At 35.6% G+C, this 19,218-nt stretch overlaps 1 protein-coding gene across 16 annotated transcripts in view; it reads right to left on the bottom strand.

The window, feature by feature from the left end:
• The window catches only part of SNX13 (sorting nexin 13), a 161,033-nt gene that overhangs the window by 24,991 nt on the left and 116,824 nt on the right, over positions 1-19,218 (bottom strand). For 10 of the 16 annotated variants that reach the window (XR_015734022.1, XR_015734023.1, XM_034402021.3 and 7 more), the window contains 8 exons: positions 18,866-18,965; positions 15,163-15,356; positions 12,796-12,900; positions 12,461-12,593; positions 10,333-10,370; positions 6,293-6,362; positions 4,133-4,305; positions 810-917 (listed from right to left, as the gene is read on the bottom strand). Coding sequence is in view for 14 of the 16 variants with exons in the window: in XM_034402021.3 (XP_034257912.1) it covers positions 810-917; positions 4,133-4,305; positions 6,293-6,362; positions 10,333-10,370; positions 12,461-12,593; positions 12,796-12,900; positions 15,163-15,356; positions 18,866-18,965 (921 nt within the window). In the remaining 2 variants the exon portion in view is untranslated. The remainder of the gene's footprint in view (positions 1-809; positions 918-4,132; positions 4,306-6,292; positions 6,363-10,332; positions 10,371-12,460; positions 12,594-12,795; positions 12,901-15,162; positions 15,357-18,865; positions 18,966-19,218) is intronic. The other 6 variants (XM_087892706.1, XM_034402022.3, XM_087892707.1 and 3 more) reach the window with 2 other exon arrangements.

The following is a 19,218-nucleotide window of genomic DNA, read 5'->3' as shown; positions in this document are numbered from 1 at the left end:
ATGCAAATATACATATATTTAAATGAATTTAAAGTACCAATACTGTATTGCCCAAAATCCTACCCAAGTGGAGTGTATTACTGAATTATTATTGAACAATTTTAGCCATCCCACCAGCTCCCCATGGTCAAAGCTGCACATTCCACATTAATTTTAGGACAATTAGCTCGGAATGAGAAGTATGGTTTGATTCCATATGGAAGTGAACTCATTTAATGTACCAGTCTCCCAACAGCCAAACAGGTGGTCTTTACCAATGATGTTGTGCTAACAGGAACTCCACTGCTAAGTAACATGACTGAAGATACAACATCATGACAGTTCTGGCAGTCTGACTTGCTGCTATTAGGCAAATCCCAGGTAGCTGCAGGATTTCATGATCAAGTGATCACCACTTGTGATCTCCAGCCATCTTCCCTATTGACTTTGTTGGAAGCTGGCAGTGAAAGTCTCAAATGGCAGTCAAATGACCAAGGGATACTGCAATATTATAATTGTGATCTGGTTGCAGGGCAACCAAATTGTGATCATATGATTGTTGGGGACATTGCAATGGCCACAACCAATGCCCACAACCATAAGAGTGTATGCAAATACCCTGAAGTACTATCATAACTTCAGCCACATTTAATGAGTGGACATTAAATGAGACCTGAGGTATTTTTAAAATATTTACATAATTATATTTATGTAATACCAAAGCATGCTATCCTAAATTACCTATAACTTTTACTGCATTTTCCTAGAAATGGGGGAAATTAAAAAAAATATACTCATCTTTAATTAAGAATCTGAATATGAGAACATACCTGTAAGTATGAATTTAAATCTTTCTTCCTTTTTTCTAAAAAATCTCTATCCATATTATTGAATGTTTTTTTACCAGGAAGCTTCAATAAATTTCCTAGGTTTTCAAACTAAAAAAGATAGATGTGGCAGTTCATTCTAAACACGCACACATATTGTAGCATTTCAGCAAAAGAAAGTACTACTGATTAATTTCATAAAGACATCACCACACAGAGTTGCTGAGAGCTAGGTGGCATTTACATTTAATAAATAAGCACATGTCATAACCAACAAAGATTCCACACTGCTACTTTCTTAACCATGATTAAAGTACTTGTCTACTCAGCTGGTATGTCTTCTCCCAATCTCTTAGGCTGCTTTCCTTGTTTACTAGAATTAACTATGATAAAACATTATGTTTACATCGGTGACTACACTTAGAATTTACAATCACCAGTCTCTGGACTCAAACTCTCTAGATTGAAGGTATAGATTTGAGTAACAACACATCAGTATAAATTTTCTCAGTATCTAAATTAGCTATCAAGAAGAAGAGACGTTGCCCAGTTTACGTTCTCTTTTTTTCATATATGCTAACAAGTTTTTCTACACGTAGGAACATTTAGTTGTGTCAACTTTCAATATTGAGTCAATATTGGACTTCCGGTGGCTCCGCCGGTGCCGAAAGACACTCCTTTGCGAGCGCCAGCCCCGGGATTCCGTTAGAGCCGCTAGAACAGAGAAATCAGCTGTCTAGTGGCTTGAAAACTTTCCCCCTGGGAGAAGGGGGGAAAGAGAGCCGACGGGTGTGGGTAGAGCTCCCCAAGAGCCCCAGGTTTGTTTTTAAATCTGGGGCTTAAAGGGTGAGAGCTCCCCGGAAAGCCCATCATTGCTCCGGACCTGGGATATTTCTGCTTCAAGCAGAACTAGACCGCTGTGACCACCCCAGCAACTCAATTTTAAAAAAGATTTTGGACTTGAAAGCTGGCAGAGCAAATACAGGAGAAACTAAAATTGCAAGTATTAAACTTTAATTCTGAAAAGTCTATCACTTCCCTCTGAATTTCTATGGGAGAAAAGGAAAGTAAGATGGCATTTGATTCTAACGGGGCGTGAAGAAGTGAAAGTGAGATACAAAGTATTATGTTGTGTTGAAAGCCCCTGTTTAAAAGAAGAGGATTTTATCTTAAAAGGAGAAGGATCTAAAAATTATTTCTAAAAAATGACTTGTACCACTTAAGGATTGGAATAATTGATTTAGTTGCTGGAAAAGTATAAAGTGAAAGTTTTATCGGGAAGAAAAAAAATGGCTAGCTTTTTTGAAAGTGATGAAGGCTTACCATTATATACATCAGTAAATACACAAATACTGATTGCGGATCTTTTTAAAGAAACTTTAGAATCATTTGCCTCCGCGTTAGTAAAAAGAATGGAAGGGTTTTTCAAGAAGGATTTTACTCAAATTCGCAACAAAGATACAAGTGAAGATACTGTATCGGTATTTCAGATGCCAAATAATAGTGAGCTGCTGAATGAAGAGGTGGGAGAAACAATCCAGTTTAATGTGCCTTTGGAAAATGGAATGGATGTTTTTCAAATTAAGAAGAAAAGGCTGAGAGGTTTGAAGGAGTGTAACCAGGAAATACTGAGAGAGATTTCTCCAGAGGCTTTGATACAGTCAACTGTAAAATTGTCAGGAGGTGTTGGAATTTCTAATATAAGGAGGAGGATTCAAAGTGGAACTTTACAACTTTTTTACAAAAATGGACTCTCAATCGCAGTTAAAGAGGTGTGTTTACTGAAAGGAACTATTTTGCGAAGAGAACAAGATTGTAAGGTACAGCAACTTCAGTTGAAAATTCAAGAATTTATAAAAATAAAAGAAGGCGGAGGAATAAGACTGAAGAAGAAGGTTCGCAAAAAAGTCAGATGGAAAAATGGAAAAATGGAAAGATGGAAAAATTATAACCCTCCTTGTTGGGGAGGATAGTAATAGTGAAAATGAATGACTATACCTGTATTTAGGGATATGATTTGTTTTAAAAAGTTATATTATAGTGAAAATGAATGATTTACTTATATTTAGGGACATGATTTGTTCTGAAAAGTTATATTAAGTAATGTTATGCTTGAATTGTTATGGGCCACTGACCAAACTTTCACTTTTGTCTTGAAGTATATTTCAAGGAATGCTTTGTTGAAGAATTTATATAAGCTGATGGGTTAAAAGAAAAATATTGTAGATGTAAAAGTTATGGACAGTGTAGATCATTTAATATAAGTTTATGGATTAGAAGAAGGATATTACTTAAATCTTTATACTTTGTTTTAAATTACATTAATGCTATATTAAAGAATGTTTTGTTGAAGAATAAAAATAAACTTGTGGGTTATAAGGAAAATATAAGTGGTGCAAGGGTTGAGGGAAGGTTTATACAATATTTTTTATAGATATTAAATGGTGAAGATGGTATTTGATTATATGTAGTGGATTTGTAGAGAATAAGATGAACAAGTTTATGCAAAGCTATTAAGTAAGGAATGTTTCCAGGAAGAATCAATATAAATTTATGGGGTAAAAAGTAAAAATAAGGTTTTTACAATATATTTTATTTGTGATTGGTTAAAATATTTTGTTAATGTGTTAATATATGTAAGGGTTCGAGATGTGATGGTTAATTGTAACTGGGCTCTGATTGTGTAATACTGGAAGAAAGAAGACTTGCTTATTATTGAAGAACGGACAAGAACGAAGTTGGATTGATTACTTTCAAGCAATAATTGGTTTAGTTATATTTAGATATGAACAAGGGGAGTTAAAGTGCATGAGGGAGAAAAATCTATAGATAGTTAGCGTATGTTTTTTTTTTATGTTTGTTAAATGCTATACCCTGTATTTGCTCTGGGAAGTCCGGGGGGGGGGAGGGTTGGGGAAGGAGGGGGGAGAAGGGAGGGGAAAATATGTGTAAATTTTTAAAAAACTTTTCAATAAAAAAAATACATATTGAGTCAATATTAATGTAATGCAATTAAGAAACATTAAGCAATTATTTGTAAAAAATATATCTGCAAGAAGTCAATGTACACAGGTTATAAAAGATAAAAAAAATTAATAACATAATTGAAGTTTGGAACCAGAAAGTCTGGTATGCAAATTTCATCAGGTTCCAATTAGCTTACACCCGTTTCAATGTGTAATCAGGATACTGTGGAATGGTTTTAAGAATAAAATAAGCCAAAATCAGTTGATTTCAAACAAGCAAAATGAAATTTATCCATTGCTAATTTCAATTAATCAATGTTTTTCTCAAAAAGTAAACAAACCAAAATAATTTCAAATTACCTGTTCAGTAATTCTCATATGGAAGTCATGGAAATCACTGTAGCGGCGATATGTTTTCCATTCATCATTAGCAGTCGCAGTTCGACGTTGAACAGTTATAGTATATAATGCATATGTCCTCCCATGGTCATTACAGACTCCTGCCATAGTATATGGGTCATAATCAGCATAGACTATCAATTAAAACAAACAATAATGGATAGACGAAAAGAAAGATGGAAATAGTGGAAGAAACATGAAATGAAAAGCTGTTGAAAATGAGAGAAGTCAAATCAATATGGACATGCAAGCTGCATGAAATTCTTCTTCATGTTATTCTATTTTTTTCCTATTTATCTCAAAAGGAAATGATGTGATGGGTATTATATGTATATATTATTTACTGTTACAAGAAAAAGCTTATATAAATTTCTGGAACTTAACCCTCATTCCTCATCTGAGAGATGAAAATAGAAATTACTTTTTTATTCAAATAAATTAGATGTTCATGTTATACTTCATCTATAAAAGATAGGTAGTTTTAATTAAGGGTAACTGAATTAATGATATTTATGTTCTTACGATTTATATTGTTTCCTAGTATGATTTGATTGCTTATTTGTACCATTAAGTGTTATATCTTATGATTCTTAACAAATGTATCTTATCTTTTTATGTACACTGAGAGCATATGCACCAAAGACAAATTCCTTGTGTGTCCAATCACACTTTGCCAATAAAGTATTGTATTCTGTTGTGTTGTGTTGTGTTGTGTATTGTATTGTATTGTATTGTATTGTATTGTATTGTATTGTATTGTATTGTATTGTATTGTATTGTATTGTATTGTATTGTATTGTATTGTATTGTATTGTATTGTATTGTATTGTATTGTATTGTATTGTATTGTATTGTATTGTATTGTATTGTACTGGTCATAATAGAAGGTCAACTTTTTCTGGCCATATTTAAGATTGTGCAAGATCTCTTGCACAAAATTAGTCAAGTTAGGAAACTGCAGTAGATTGACCCAAAGGTGCTTTCAAAAGGCAACTGGACTTTGTTTTCTTTTAAAGACATTTCACTTCTCATCCAAGAAGCTTCTTCAGTTCTGACTGAATGGTGGAGAATGGAAGGGTTTATATTCCTTGCAATCATTTGGTAGTTAGCACTCTTTCTGAGAGTCACTGAAGGTTTATCTATGCCCTCAGGGTCATCTGATTAGTGCAAATGGGTGTGGATCCTTCTTGGAACTGCTGAAAGGACTATGTTGTAATCAGGGGATAAGTTATGTCATATCCCTCCCCCTCTGTTGAGAGAGGGCTGTTCAATCTTAATGTAATGGCTTCTTTGATCCCACTTTCAAACCATAATGTGGACAGAAAGGACCAGGGATCATAGGCCATCACTTTAAGACTGACAGAGAGGGAGAGATATGACACCACCTATCTCCTGTTTTCAATGGTATAAGGCAAAGCCCAGTACCTTTGGGGACCTGGCAGGGCAGGATGGTGGGGGGATAGATATGTGCGCATGCTGCAGCATTTCTGCAAAGTTAAGAATTCTATAGAATAGAATAGAATTCTATTCTATAAGAGCAAATGACTGGGTGACTTCTGTAGAATTCATAATTTTGAAACAGAGTTGTTATGTAGTTTTTGGAAGGTATATTGAAATTTTGAATGATCATTAAAAGATCTGTCGTACCTTGAAGATTACCTATACTGTACTGAAAGGTGATAGAGCACTGAAGTGATAAATATAAGATGTTAGCAGGATGCATAATTTGGACAGCAATGCATATTGTGCTTGTATCTTTACCATATTCCAATATAATTGATGTTAATTCTTTATTTGGTTTTATAGAATGATTGATTGAATGAAAGAAAAAATATCACAAGTGAAAAAAAAAACATGTTCAGAGAATGAAAGACCCACAGATATGAAATCATGTATCTCAAATGATACATGAAAAAGGATAATAAGACAGGCATTTTTACTGGATGTAAATGGAAAATTAATCTTAAATATCTAATGTCTTTCTTCTTGAATTTTCTGCATAATAACACCATGAAAACAAATGATGATAATGGATAAAATTATATTAAACAAATAATTAAAAGGTTAATCAGTTAGTTACTTTACCTTTCATAAAAACACAAATACCAATGCTAAACTCACCAGTATCTGAAATGCATGCATGTAGCTGTATCAACTCATCAGCAGACACATTTGAAAGATCATCCAGTGACTAGTGGGTGAAAGAAAAGCAACAGTAATTATTTATATTCCAGAAATATTATTGCACAAATGGTAAGGTATTGTTTTTCAATGCAGTCTTTTAACTTTGGAATTTCTTTTGAATTAGGTATACCCAGTACTACCATTTCTATTTTCTAATGTTAAACAAAGACATTTTTATTCTCCCAAGATTTCTGAGAATTTGTTAATGTTGTTGTGAGTTTTACCTTTGCATCAGTTTTACCTGATGCTTTTTACTTTTCTGATACTGTTAGATTTTAAAATATTGCTATGTATGTTTTGTTCTATTGCCTTTAACCGCATGTTTTTCTTGTAACCAGCTACTTAACTACTTTTAAAATAAAATAGTCTCAAAAACAAAACTATATTCTTAACTTTTATTTGCTCATGATTTACTTTATCAATGTCATAATGAAAAATATTAAAGTTCGAAGTTCTAATTAAAATATATTATCTGCCACTTTTTTGTGCAGAGAACTTGCAAAAGTGCTTCACCTGTTTAAGACTCAGGGATTTTTGAAAAAGTGACACAGAACAGATAATTGAAAAGTAATTCTTTTACCCCCTTCATGGATTACTGTCTTGTGGCGAAGGAGCTTGCGCAGCTCACTGATGCTATGAGCTATTCTGTGCAGGGCCACCCAAGATGGACAGGTCATAGCAGAGAGCTCTGACAAAACATGATCCACTGGAGAAGGAAATGGCAATCCACTCCAGTATCTTTGTCATGAAAACCCATGTACAATACCAAAAGGAAAAAAGATATGATGCTGGAAGATGAGCCCCTCAGGTCAGAAGGTGTCCAATATGCTACTGGGGGAGAGCAGAGGGCTAGCACTAGTAGCACCAGAAAGAGTGAAACGACTGGGCCAAAGCCGAAAGGACACTCAGCTGTGGATGTATCTGGTGGTGAAAAGAAAATCCAATGCTGTAAAGATCTATTCTCCATAGGAAACTGGAATGTAAGATCCATGAATCAAGGCAAGCTGGATGTGGTCAAACAAGAGATGACAAGACTGAACATAGACATTTTAGGAATTAGCGAACTAAAATGGACAGGAATGGGTGAATTTAATTCAGATGACCATCAGGTATACTACTGCGGGCAAGAATCCCTCAGAAGAAATGGAGTAGCTTTCATAGTCAATAAAAGAGTAGGAAAAGCAATACTAGGATACCATCCCCAAAATGACAGAATGATCTCAGTTCGAATCCAAGGCAAACCATTCAATATCACAGTAGTCCAAGTCTATGCCCCAACAACTGGTGCTGAAGAGGATGAAATTGACTGGTTCTATGAAGCCCTACAACACCTTATAGGATTAATACCAAAAAATGATGTCCTTATCATCATGGGGATTGGAATGCTAAAACAGGAAGCCAAAAAATAACCGGAATAACAGGCAAGTTTGGCATTGGAGTACAAAATGAAGCAGGGCACAGGCTGATAGAATTCTGTCAAGATAATAAGATGGTCATAGCAAACAGTCTTTTTCAACAACCCAAGAGACGACTCTACACATGGACATTACCATACGGTCCACACAGAAATCAGATTGACTATGTCATCTGCAGCCAAATATGGAGAAGCTCTATACAGTCAGTAAAAACAAGACCAGGAGTTGACTGTGGTTCAGATTATAAGATTCTCGTTGCAAATTTAGGCTTAAATTGAAGAAAGTAGGGAAAAGCACTAGACCACTTAGGTATAAACTAAATCATATCCCTAATGAATATACAGTAGAGGTGACAAATAGATTTAAGGAATTAGATCTGATAGACAGAGTGCCTGAAGAACTATGGATAGAGGTTCGCAACATTGAATAAGAGGTAGCAACTAAAACCATTCAAAAGAAAAAGAAACGCAAGAAAGCAAAATGGCTGTTGGAGGAAGCTTTGCAAATAGCTGAGGAAAGAAGGGAAGAGAAGGGCAAGGGAGAAAGAGAAAGATACACCCAACTGGATGCAGAATTCCAGAGAATATCTAGAAGAGATAAGAAAGCCTTCTTAAATGAACAGTGCAAAGAAATAGAAGAAAACAGTAGAATAGGGAGAACCAGAGATCTCTTCAAAAAAATTGGAGATATGAAAGGAACATTTCATGTAAAAATGGGCATGATAAAGAACCAAAATGGCAGGGACCTAACAGAGGCAGAAGAGACTAAGAAGAGGTGGCAAAATTACACAGAAGAATTATACAAGAACAAACTTAACATCCCTGATAACCAAGATGGGGTGGTCACTGAGCTTGAGCCAGACATCCTAGAATGTGAAGTCAAATGGGCCTTAGAAAATCTGAGCAACAACAAAGCTAGTGGAAGTGACGGTATACCAGCTGAGCTATTCAAAATCTTAAAAGACGATGTAGTAGAAGTGCTACACTCAATTTGCCAGCAAATTTGGAAAACTCCAATTCCAAAGAAAGACAATGCCAAAGAATGTCCAAACTATCACACCACTGCAGTCATTTCACATGCTAGTAAATTTATGCTTAAAACCCTACTGCTGAAGTATGTGGATCGAGAACTACCAGAAGTACAGGCAGGATTTTGCAGAGGCAGAGGAACTAGAGATCAAATTGCCAACATACGCTGGATCATTGAGAAAGCTAGGGCATTCTAGAAAAACATCTACTACTGCTTCATTGAGTATGCTAAAGCCTTTGGTTGTGTGGATTTACAACAAATTGTGACAAGTTCTTAAAGAGATGGGAGTACCAGACCATCTTATTTGTCTCTTGAGAAACCTATATGCGGGTCAAGAAGCAACAGTGAAAACTGGACACGGAACCACTGATTGATTCAAAATTGGGAAAGGAGTCCGGTAAGGCTATATACTGTCACCCTGCCTATTTAATTTATATGAAGAGCACATCATGAGAAAGGCAGGGCTAGATGAATCAAAAGTTGGAATTAAGATTGCTGGGAGAAATATCAACAACCTCAGATATGCAGATGATACTACTCTAATGGTAGAAAGTGAAGAGGAACTAAAGAGCCTCTTGATGCAGGTGAAGAAGGAGAGTGAAAAAGTTGGCTTGAAACGCAACATCAAGAAAACTAAGATCATGGCATCTGGCCTTCTCAATTCCTGCAAATAGATGGGGAAGAAATGGAGGTAGTGACAGATTTTATTTTCCTGGGCTTTCCAGATGGGGACTGCAGCCAAGAAATAAAAAGACACTTGCTCCTGGGGAGGAAAGCTATGGCAAATCTAGGCAGCAAACTAAAATGCAGAGACATCACCCTACTAACAAAAGTCAAAAATCATAGTCAAGACTATGGTTTTTCCAGTTGCAATGTATGACTGTGAAAGTTGGACCATAAGAAAGGCTGAGCGCCAAAGAATTGAGGCCTTTTATCTATGGTGCTGGAGAAGACTCCTGTGAGGCGATCAAACCTGTCAGTCCTAGAGGAGATCAAACCTGACTGCTCTTTAGAAGGCCAGATCCTGAAGATGAAACTCAAATACTTTGGCCACCTAATGAGAAGGAAGGACTCACTGAAGAAGAGCCTAATGCTGGGAAAGATTGAGGGCAAAAGAAGACGGGGATGACAGAGAATGTGGTGGCTGGATGGAATCACTAAAGCAGTCAGCGTGAGCTTAAATGGACTCCAGAGGATGGTAGAGGACAGGAAGACCTGGAGGAATGTTGTCCATAGGGTCACGATGAGTCAGACATGACTTTGCAACTAACAACAACAAATATTTTTACTGATAATCATTCTTTCTGGTATATGATGACTAGGATGACCAAACAGATCAAATCAAACTTGGCCCTTTTTCTCACTTTTATACATACATACATACTTTCACTTCTTTAAACAAACATCAAGAGAATACGCTGGCTTTTTAAAAATCGTAAAATTTTCTTTATAGTATCGTTATTATTTCACTGGTTGCTCTTGTCTTAAATAAACAATATTTTGAACTTCTTTAATGTTGAAAAACACACCTACCAAATTAATGCTGCCTGTAGGAGATCCATTAAATGATTCTGTGTAAAGAGAACATTTTTTTAAATAAAAAGCCATACAATGGAAATACACATTGAACCATGAATTTAAAATTATGTACACACTAAAATACTTGGTTTCAGTATGAAAAAATGATAGTGATTAACTGGTTAATACATTAAAATATTAACTAGTTAATCACCATGTTTTTTTCACCCTAAATCCGTTTATTTTACCGCATATTAAATAATGAGTGATAAGAAATGGAAAGCTTGAACTGAGAGGTGAATTTTAGGACACTGCCTAGATACAAAGTATTATAACACCTCACTTATGATATTGCTTTTAATCACACTTTTTTCTCCTGTTTTTAAAGATATTATGATTTCTCCCTATTGTGTTTAAAAATATAAATTTCTCTATAATGGATAATCTTACTATTTAACATACTAGGAACTAAACATTATTACAATTTAAGATCATTATAAAGAAAGAAAAAGCCAAGGTATTATAACTCTGAAGTCACAATAATTATAAAATTTAAAAAGAAATAGTGAAATATCCATCCATCTACCCTGTTTTCCTGAAAATAAGACATCCCCTGATAATAATCGGGCTTTTGAGCACATGCGCTAAAATAAGCCTCCCCCCGAAAATAAGCCCTCCCTGAAAATATTTAAACGCAGAGCTGGAAATCAGGTAAGATGGCAAGAGAAGCCCCATCTTGCTCCACGTGCCCCAAAATAATAAGACCTCCCCGAAAATAAGGCCAAGCGCTTATTTCGGGGTTCAAAAAAATATACGACAGGGTCTTATTTTCGGGGAAACACGGTATTATTTTAAATAAGTTGAAACAAATTAAATTAATTACTAGCAGGGAATCCTTAGCACTGTTGACTGCTAAAATTGAAATGAAAATTTATGCTATTGTCAACATAGGCCACTAGGAGGTAGCCAAGCATATATTTTGTTTATAACACTAGAAGTACATTTAATGTAAGGATTAAAGAGACAAGAGTGTTATACAGTAAGAGTTTCTGCATAAGCTTAAAAAAAGGCCATATTTAATTTTACTCCTAAAAGTTATTCTTAAAGAAGGAACATGTTTTTTCAGGTTTTTGTAGAAGTATGAAAATAGTCATATTCCTTTAACGACTAGCAAATTCACACCTGTGGAATATGAAACACTTTTTCAGAATCAAAGCTTCACACTATCTGTTACTGTGGAAATTTGCAATGGAACAGCAACAAAGCAGCCAAAGTATGCAAAAAATGGAATATCCCCAATTCTTATATGTAGATGTGTGCAAAATTTCCCCAAATTATTTTTAGTGCATCTACATAAGCCTCTTTGCAAAAAAAAAAAAATAAATATTATCTGATGAGGAAAAATTACTTACTTTCTGCCTACTATATTTTTCGGAGTATAAGACACACTTTTTTCTCTCCTAAAAGAGACTGAAAATTTGGGTGTGTCTTATACTCCGAATGTAACCCTGCCTACCCGCCGGCCTCTGCGTGTCCTCTTCCTGGCTGTAGAGATTGCCACTGACAATGGCTTGTGTTTTTGGGCTCTGCGTGTTGCGTTTCCAGCCTCCAAATGCTCTATTTGAGAGCCCTTCAAGGCTGCGGAGATCGCCAAAGCACATTGCCACTGATTGCCCAATCATCGCCCAAAAATGCGATGTGTTTGGAGGCTGAAAACGTGAGGCGTGGTGCCCAAAATGGCTACCTAGATCAGCTGCTGCCTTCTCTTACCACTTCTGTGCTTTAGTCACTGGAGATCCCTACGACGATCAGCTGTGCTTTTGAAGCTGTTTTTCAGCCCCAATGTGATCTCCTGTGTTTTGCCTGCTTTTCTAATTGCTGCTCCCTCCGATGATCAGCTGTGCTTTAGAAGATGTTTTTCAGCCCCAACCACAAAATCAGTGAGCAAACTAATGTGCTGAAGCTGGCCAGGCTAAAGATGCTAGCCAGATGAATAACTGTTAGGCAGACTATTTCCTCCCCCCCTCTATTTTCCTCCTAAAAAACTAAGGTGTGTCTTATACTCCGGTGCGTCTTATACTCCGAAAAATATGGTACTTATTTATACTTACAGGTATAAGCCTACCTGATGTGGATAACTTACCCCCTTCACCGTCATCTGATCCTCTGAAACTAGGATCCTTTAGCATATCTAGCTCAGCAAGCATTCGTACATAAAGTGCATGCTGTTTGAATGAAGGATAGAATCTTTCATCTTGCAGCATCAATTCATATACCTTAATGAAATTAAAGCTTAATATTATGCAAAATAGATAATCTAAATCATAAAGCACCTTGTTGTATAAAGGTGCATTTAGATGAAAATAATGAAATAAGTATTTGCATTATTATTCTACATTTCAGTCTAGAAATCAACAAAAAGTCATAAATATTGACAGATATTCAGTCAGTTTAGTAGAAGAGAATAAAACAGTTTACCTTTCTTTGAATCTGATCAAAAATTTCAGGTGTTGGGTCCTCATTATTCAACTTTTCTTCCAGCTTCGCTACTAATGGATCATCGATATTAATTCTTGGAGAAGCCTACCATACAGAATTACATTATTTTAGTTTTTATTTTCATTCATTTATTTGTAAAAATTAAAAATCAACCTTTATTATTAAAGATACAATAAAGCTAGAGAACTATAAAACTGTATCAGTTATTTTAATAAAAGCAAAGAACTCAAGTAGTTCAAGTGATTCATAAAAATTATAGCATTTCATTTTGAGGTATTGGAAAGAATATTTACAAGTGACATATAAATTGAAATAATTATATGAGGTTGAGATAAGAAGAAGTAGAAATATAGTTCAAACACCCACAGCTTTACTCTTAAGATCTGGAATTCTCTGACTCAGTTTTTGAATATACAAGAATGAAAACAAATATAAAGGCAATTCTAAAAATAGAAATAACCATTTATTTATATATTAATTCTCCAGGATTTTTCACAGTAAGCATCTTAAAGTTTTTTGAAAAATGAACTGGATGTTTGGCGATTATACAGTTATCCAGCACACAGATATCAAAAAGACTTCTCCATTAATTATAGAAATATTTATTATGGTGATATTTATCAGTTGTGACAATACAATTTTTTTTACTAAGCCATCTTTGTATATGTGAGTGCCTAAAATATGGTAAAACTAGCTTTTACATTTAGTTTACTCGTATCATAGGACAACCTTCATTCTTGGCAAGGTGTGGTGTCCCCCCCTTCATATTAAAAAAATCCGATATCCTGAATGATTGTGAACCAATGGAGATGGAAGGTAGAAAAAATGAGCATGTATAACTTGCTTGTCAATACGATAACCATGTAGAAAGTACTTATATCACACTACTGCTTGTATACTTTCTAGGTCATCCCAGGCATTTCTATAATTTCCTATTTTCTGACAAGAAATCTTCCATAACATAATATGGCAAAATTTTGTGTGGCAGCATGTAAGAACAGGAAGTTTCTGATTTCTTCACAATCCTTAGACTGATTTTTCTTTCTAAGCTTTGTAATATTTTTCCTAAGCTCCTTTGTATTTTTTTTTAATACAGCAGTTAATTGCTTTTCAGATGTATGTTTTCTATTTTAGGCCAGATGTTTTAATATGCATGATTGTACTGTTTTATGTACTTTCTAGTTATTATAGATTCTGATATACTGCACATAGGGTACCCTATATATTATACGGGGTAATTTTATATGTTCTATTTTATCTCCATTCAAGATTAGTTTGCATACAAATTTATTCCTTGATTTAGGACTATGAGTTTTGTGCCATTTTACAACCTTTCTTGCCATAGTTGTTAAGTGAATTACTGCAGTTTTTTTTTTAAAATTTGAGTTATATGCCACCCTTCTCCGGAGACTCAGGGCATCTTACAATGCGTTAAGCAATAGCCTTCATACTTTTGTATATTTATACAAAGTCAGCTTACTTCCCCCACAAACTGGGTCCTCAAATTACCTACCTTAGAAAGGATGGAAGGCTGAGTCAACCTTGAGCCTGGTGAGATTCGAACTTACAGTAATTGCAGACAGCTGGTGTTAATCACAATGCTATCAGTCTGCTGAGCCACCAGGCCCTTAGTAACAGGGTTGTTAATTTCCCTATTGACTTTTTTGTGAGAAGATCACAAAATTTTCTGGTTGTAGAAAATGTTATCACATGACTCTGGGACATTGCCACCATTATAAATATGAGTCAACTGCCAAGCATCCAAATTTTGACAATTTGTGAATATGGGCTTGCTACAAGAGTCATAAGTGTGAAAAACGATCATGTTACTTTTTTCAGTGCCATTGTAACTTCAGTCACTAAATGAACAATTTTAAGTTGAGGACTACTTGTAATATATTCTTCCAACTGTGATTCTTTTTATTATTATGATTTTAGTGGCTAGTACAGGAGACTTCACTATCTTTTGATTAGTTTTAGAGTGGTACCTACGTACTCAACCGTTTTGAAACTCATTGAATTTGGTACTCAACACATTTTGACGTGAAATTTTTGTCCCAGTACTTACTGTTTGTTGGGAATCAGTGCACAAGCTAGAACTTATCAGTGTCAGATGCCTTGTAGCTCACTACTTTATTCCCTATGGGAAAAATTTATTTGGTACTCATTGTTTTTGACACTCATTGCGCCTCCTGGAACCATTTAACAATGAGTAACAGTACTACTGTATATGCTACCTTAATTATATTGTATGATTTTTAAAAAACTTTTTATATTAAGTGTTCTATGTTAGTCTGATTATAATAAAGTTTAAGTACCTTTTGTTTTAAAAGAATCAATTCTTACCTTTTCTGATAAATACTGTTCATATATTCCAACTGCAGCTGTTCTTAATAGACCTTTGGTTTGTGTTGTTTGATGCATTCCATCCTTCTGATGGTTCAGCAATACTTCCAGCTGTTTCTGAGCTGTAACCCTGTATCCTTCTACTGTTATCCAGAAAAAAAGATGTGCTTGACCTCCCATCTGCTGCATGTAATCTAAACAAAAGTAACAATGATTTATTTTGATTTATGTTGGTGTGGTTGTTTTGATTACGTGAGTTGCCCAGAGTCATGAAAATGAGATGGGCAGTTATACAAATCAAATCAAGTAATTAAACAAACAATTCAATCATTATAATGGTTATATTTAAAACATCTTCTAATTGATGGAATCCCTTCTTTCTTTAAAAATGCCAATTGCATTCACACTGATTTTCTGAAGCAATGTTTTCTAACAGGGATGCACTATTAAAAAGCAGTTACATATGCTCCACAATGATTTACAGATGCTCTACAATCTGAGTCCTCATTTTACCGACCTTGGAAGGATGGGTGACTGAGTCAGTCTTGACCAGTCAGGATCGAAGTCCCAGAAATGGGCAGTTAGCCTGCAATACTGCATTCTAACCACTGTGCTACCATGACATATTATGTTACTTGGCCCTTGAAGTGTAAGAAGTCATCTTTTGCATATGATTGATTTTCTTTGTTATGTACTGCTACATATTTTAGGTTCTAAATGCAGACCGTCAGTTGGGGACCCTTCTGTTAGTATTGTGTCTTTTGTTATATGTTTATACCAGGGGTGGTTCTAAATTTTTTTTACTACCGGTTCTGTGGGCATGGCTTATTTTGTGGGCGTGGCTTGGGGGTTAATGTGACTGGGTGGGCGGGGCCAATTTTTTAAAAAAAAACTTTTAAAAGCATTTTTCTACAACCTCAAGAGGTTGCAGAAAAAAATGGTTTTACAAATTTCTGACGATCAGGCAAATCTGCTGGGATTGCCAGAGGCTTTTAAAGGGATTTTTTTTCCTACAACCTCTTCGGCTGAAGTGGTTGCAGAAAAAATGCTTTTAAAAGTAAAAACAAACAAACAAACAAACAACCTCTCATGAGGTGGGCAGGGTAAGCGAGCTGCGACCAGGCCGGGGACCGGTTTGGGGGCGTGGCCAACAAATGTTATTACTGGTTCTCCGAATTACTAAAAATTTTTACTACTGGTTCTTGCAAACTGGTGCGAACTGGGAGCAGCCCACCACTGGTTTATATAATGTTTCAATCGGCACATTGTAAGAAGTGTACAGTTAGATCAACAATACAATTCTATAATACACCAACACAAAAATATCTTTAAAATATTACATAAAATGTAACAACTTTAGATAAAACAGTTGTTGAAATCACTCTGAGGAGTTATGAAACAATCAGGTATTAATGAACATTTGCAAAATCGTAACAGATACCATTGCTTCTGGAGACAGCTTCTATCAAAAGAGAGGGACTTTATAGAACTTTGTCTATGATTCCTGCAGTGCCATGTCTGATAGCAGACATCTTTCAGCAAGCATTTTCTACTCATTTGAGCTGGCTAGAGCCTATCTGGAAATTCAGATACCCAGTTCCTGAGCAACACAAGTTATTATAACTAGCACTTATACAGGTAGTCCTCCACTTATGAAATAGAGCCTGTCCATTGTCAGAAGTCGGGGCTACATTAAATACAGCACTAACGACCTCCTTGTCCCTGCTTTCCCCAATGCATTTGTTAAACAAATGTATGAATTATTACAGTAGGTAGAGCATGGGGTGACTCAGGGATGGAGGAAACCGAGGGAGGCTTAGTGCAGGCACAACCATTCCCATGAGGCCTTCTCCATCCTCTAAGATACCCCATGCTCTGCCTCCTGACCTTTGGTTTCCCCAAAGACTTACAGGCCTCTTCCATACCGCTTACTTACTTTTTTATGAGCTCAGGAAGTCAGCATAGATAAGGCTCCTCCCTCACTGGACCACGTGACATAATCAAGAAGAAGAAATCCGATGTTTTGCTTCCATTCCAATCCTACTACTTCAATTTCTTCTTAGCCCTGCCAGCACTAGGATTACGCTGGCAGAGCTAAGAAGGTATCATAGTGGTTTATGCTGTCTGGGGGGGAAAGGATTCCCATGGAAACAAAAGAGATTGGATTTCTTCTTCTTGATTATGCCACTTGACCCAGTGAGGGAAAAGCCTTCTCTCTGCTGACTATCTGAGCTCGTCCAAAAGTAAGTAAGTGAATGGTGATAGGGGAGCGGGGATGGAAAGGAATGCATAGAACCCAGCATATTGGCAAAGCAAACCAACATACTGGGTTCTGGGGGACTTCTGAGGACCTGAGCGGGCAAGATGGAGGAAAATAGATGAGTGGGTGTGCTGCAGCGTCTCTGGTCAGTTGTAAGGGTGAGTGACCTTTGGGGGGGAGCTGTATAATTTGTAACTTTGAAACAATTCATATTTAGCACTTGGGGTATGAATTGTAACTTCGAACATTCATTGAATAGATTGTTGTACTTCAAGGATTACTTGTACTGTACTTGGAAACACACTGGTAGCTAATGAAACAACAGTAATGGGAATGTTACATGGCTACATGTTCTCATTCCAATAAGTCAAAAGTAATTTTTAAAATTATGGTAGCCAAAATATGCCTTAAATATCTCCTTGCTTTGCTAAAACTGCTGGATGAATTTAGTAAGTAAGTAATGGAGTCAAAGGTCTACAAAGTTTAGGCAAGTACACGAAGAACTTTGAAACATTATTGAAAGAAATTCCAATTGTGGCAGTGGACTGACTAGGTTTCATTTTCTTCCTGACCACCTAATCTTCAGGCAGCTTTTTTTGGAAGAAATAATTGAAAGAAATGTGACACATTTGCCAGACTAGTTATTCTTGTGATCCTTGGGTGGTGAGCAAGAGAGCATACAGTTTCTTCTAAATTTCCACTGCTTTCAAAAGCTACAAGATGGGATTTTAAGATGTGACCTGATAAAACATGAAACATTCAAATTTTTATATTGAGATAATGCACCCAACTCAAGAACGTTTCTACAGAATACTGTGAACAAACCAATTTTTTCTGAATTGAAAACAAGTGTTTTATGGATTTCATGCATATTCAGATTCATTGACATGAATGTTGAAGATAGATGATCTTTTTTAAACAGTAACCACCATAGAGCTTAAAGGCAAATCTCAGTAGGTTATATTATTTTGCTTGATATTTTTAATGGAGAAAAGCTGATACTATCTAAAATCCATCCAATCGGCATAAAATACTAAATTTAAATAGAATTAATGACTGAATTTGTTTACATTTCTATGGCCTACAGCAGTTGTGACAAACTGGCGGCCAACGGGCTGAACACAGCCTGTGCAGGCCACACCACCTTGGCTCCGCAAAGGCAAAAAACATTGTGATACATCATGATACAGCCCGCGAAGCAAGCGGCTTTGACAGTCCTGACCTATAGCTTACTTAACTGTGTGGATATTTGAGAAAGAGAAACAGCCATCTTTTCATTAAATCTGTTTAATGAATAAAAAAATAGATGGGAATCAAAAAAGTCCTCACATCAGTTATCTTTATTCATTTTTAGGTAAATACATGCACATTTATAGCATCCTGTTACAGTACTACAGTTTTAATCATGCAATATATATGCATTTCCAACTACTGTTTTCTTACCCATAAAAAACTGTAGTGCAACATTGTTTACTAGAATGTTGTCCAGAGGGACTGTGCAAAGTTTTCCAAAATTTGCAGCCAGTTTCACAGTATCTATTTCCTGAATAAAGGTACAATACATTAATAGATATGGCTATGCAATATTTATACAACATGGCTTATTTTTGCTACATATCAAAATCAGGGATGATGTCTTCTCGTAAGATTTTAGGTACAGTGATTCATGAATAAAGTTTAACTTTAACTTGCATGTACAATTTAAAAATTTGTTTGATAATGGATTGGCAATAAATTCTTTATCGTGAGCTAGGATCTTAGTTCAGTAGCAATCAGATATATGCAAAACTAGTATG

This window comes from Pantherophis guttatus, chromosome 4, assembly GCF_059756535.1.
Source record: "Pantherophis guttatus breed Tessera chromosome 4, ASM5975653v1, whole genome shotgun sequence".
Lineage (NCBI taxonomy): Eukaryota > Metazoa > Chordata > Lepidosauria > Squamata > Colubridae > Pantherophis > Pantherophis guttatus.
This window is presented reverse-complemented; position numbering and strand designations above follow the sequence as displayed.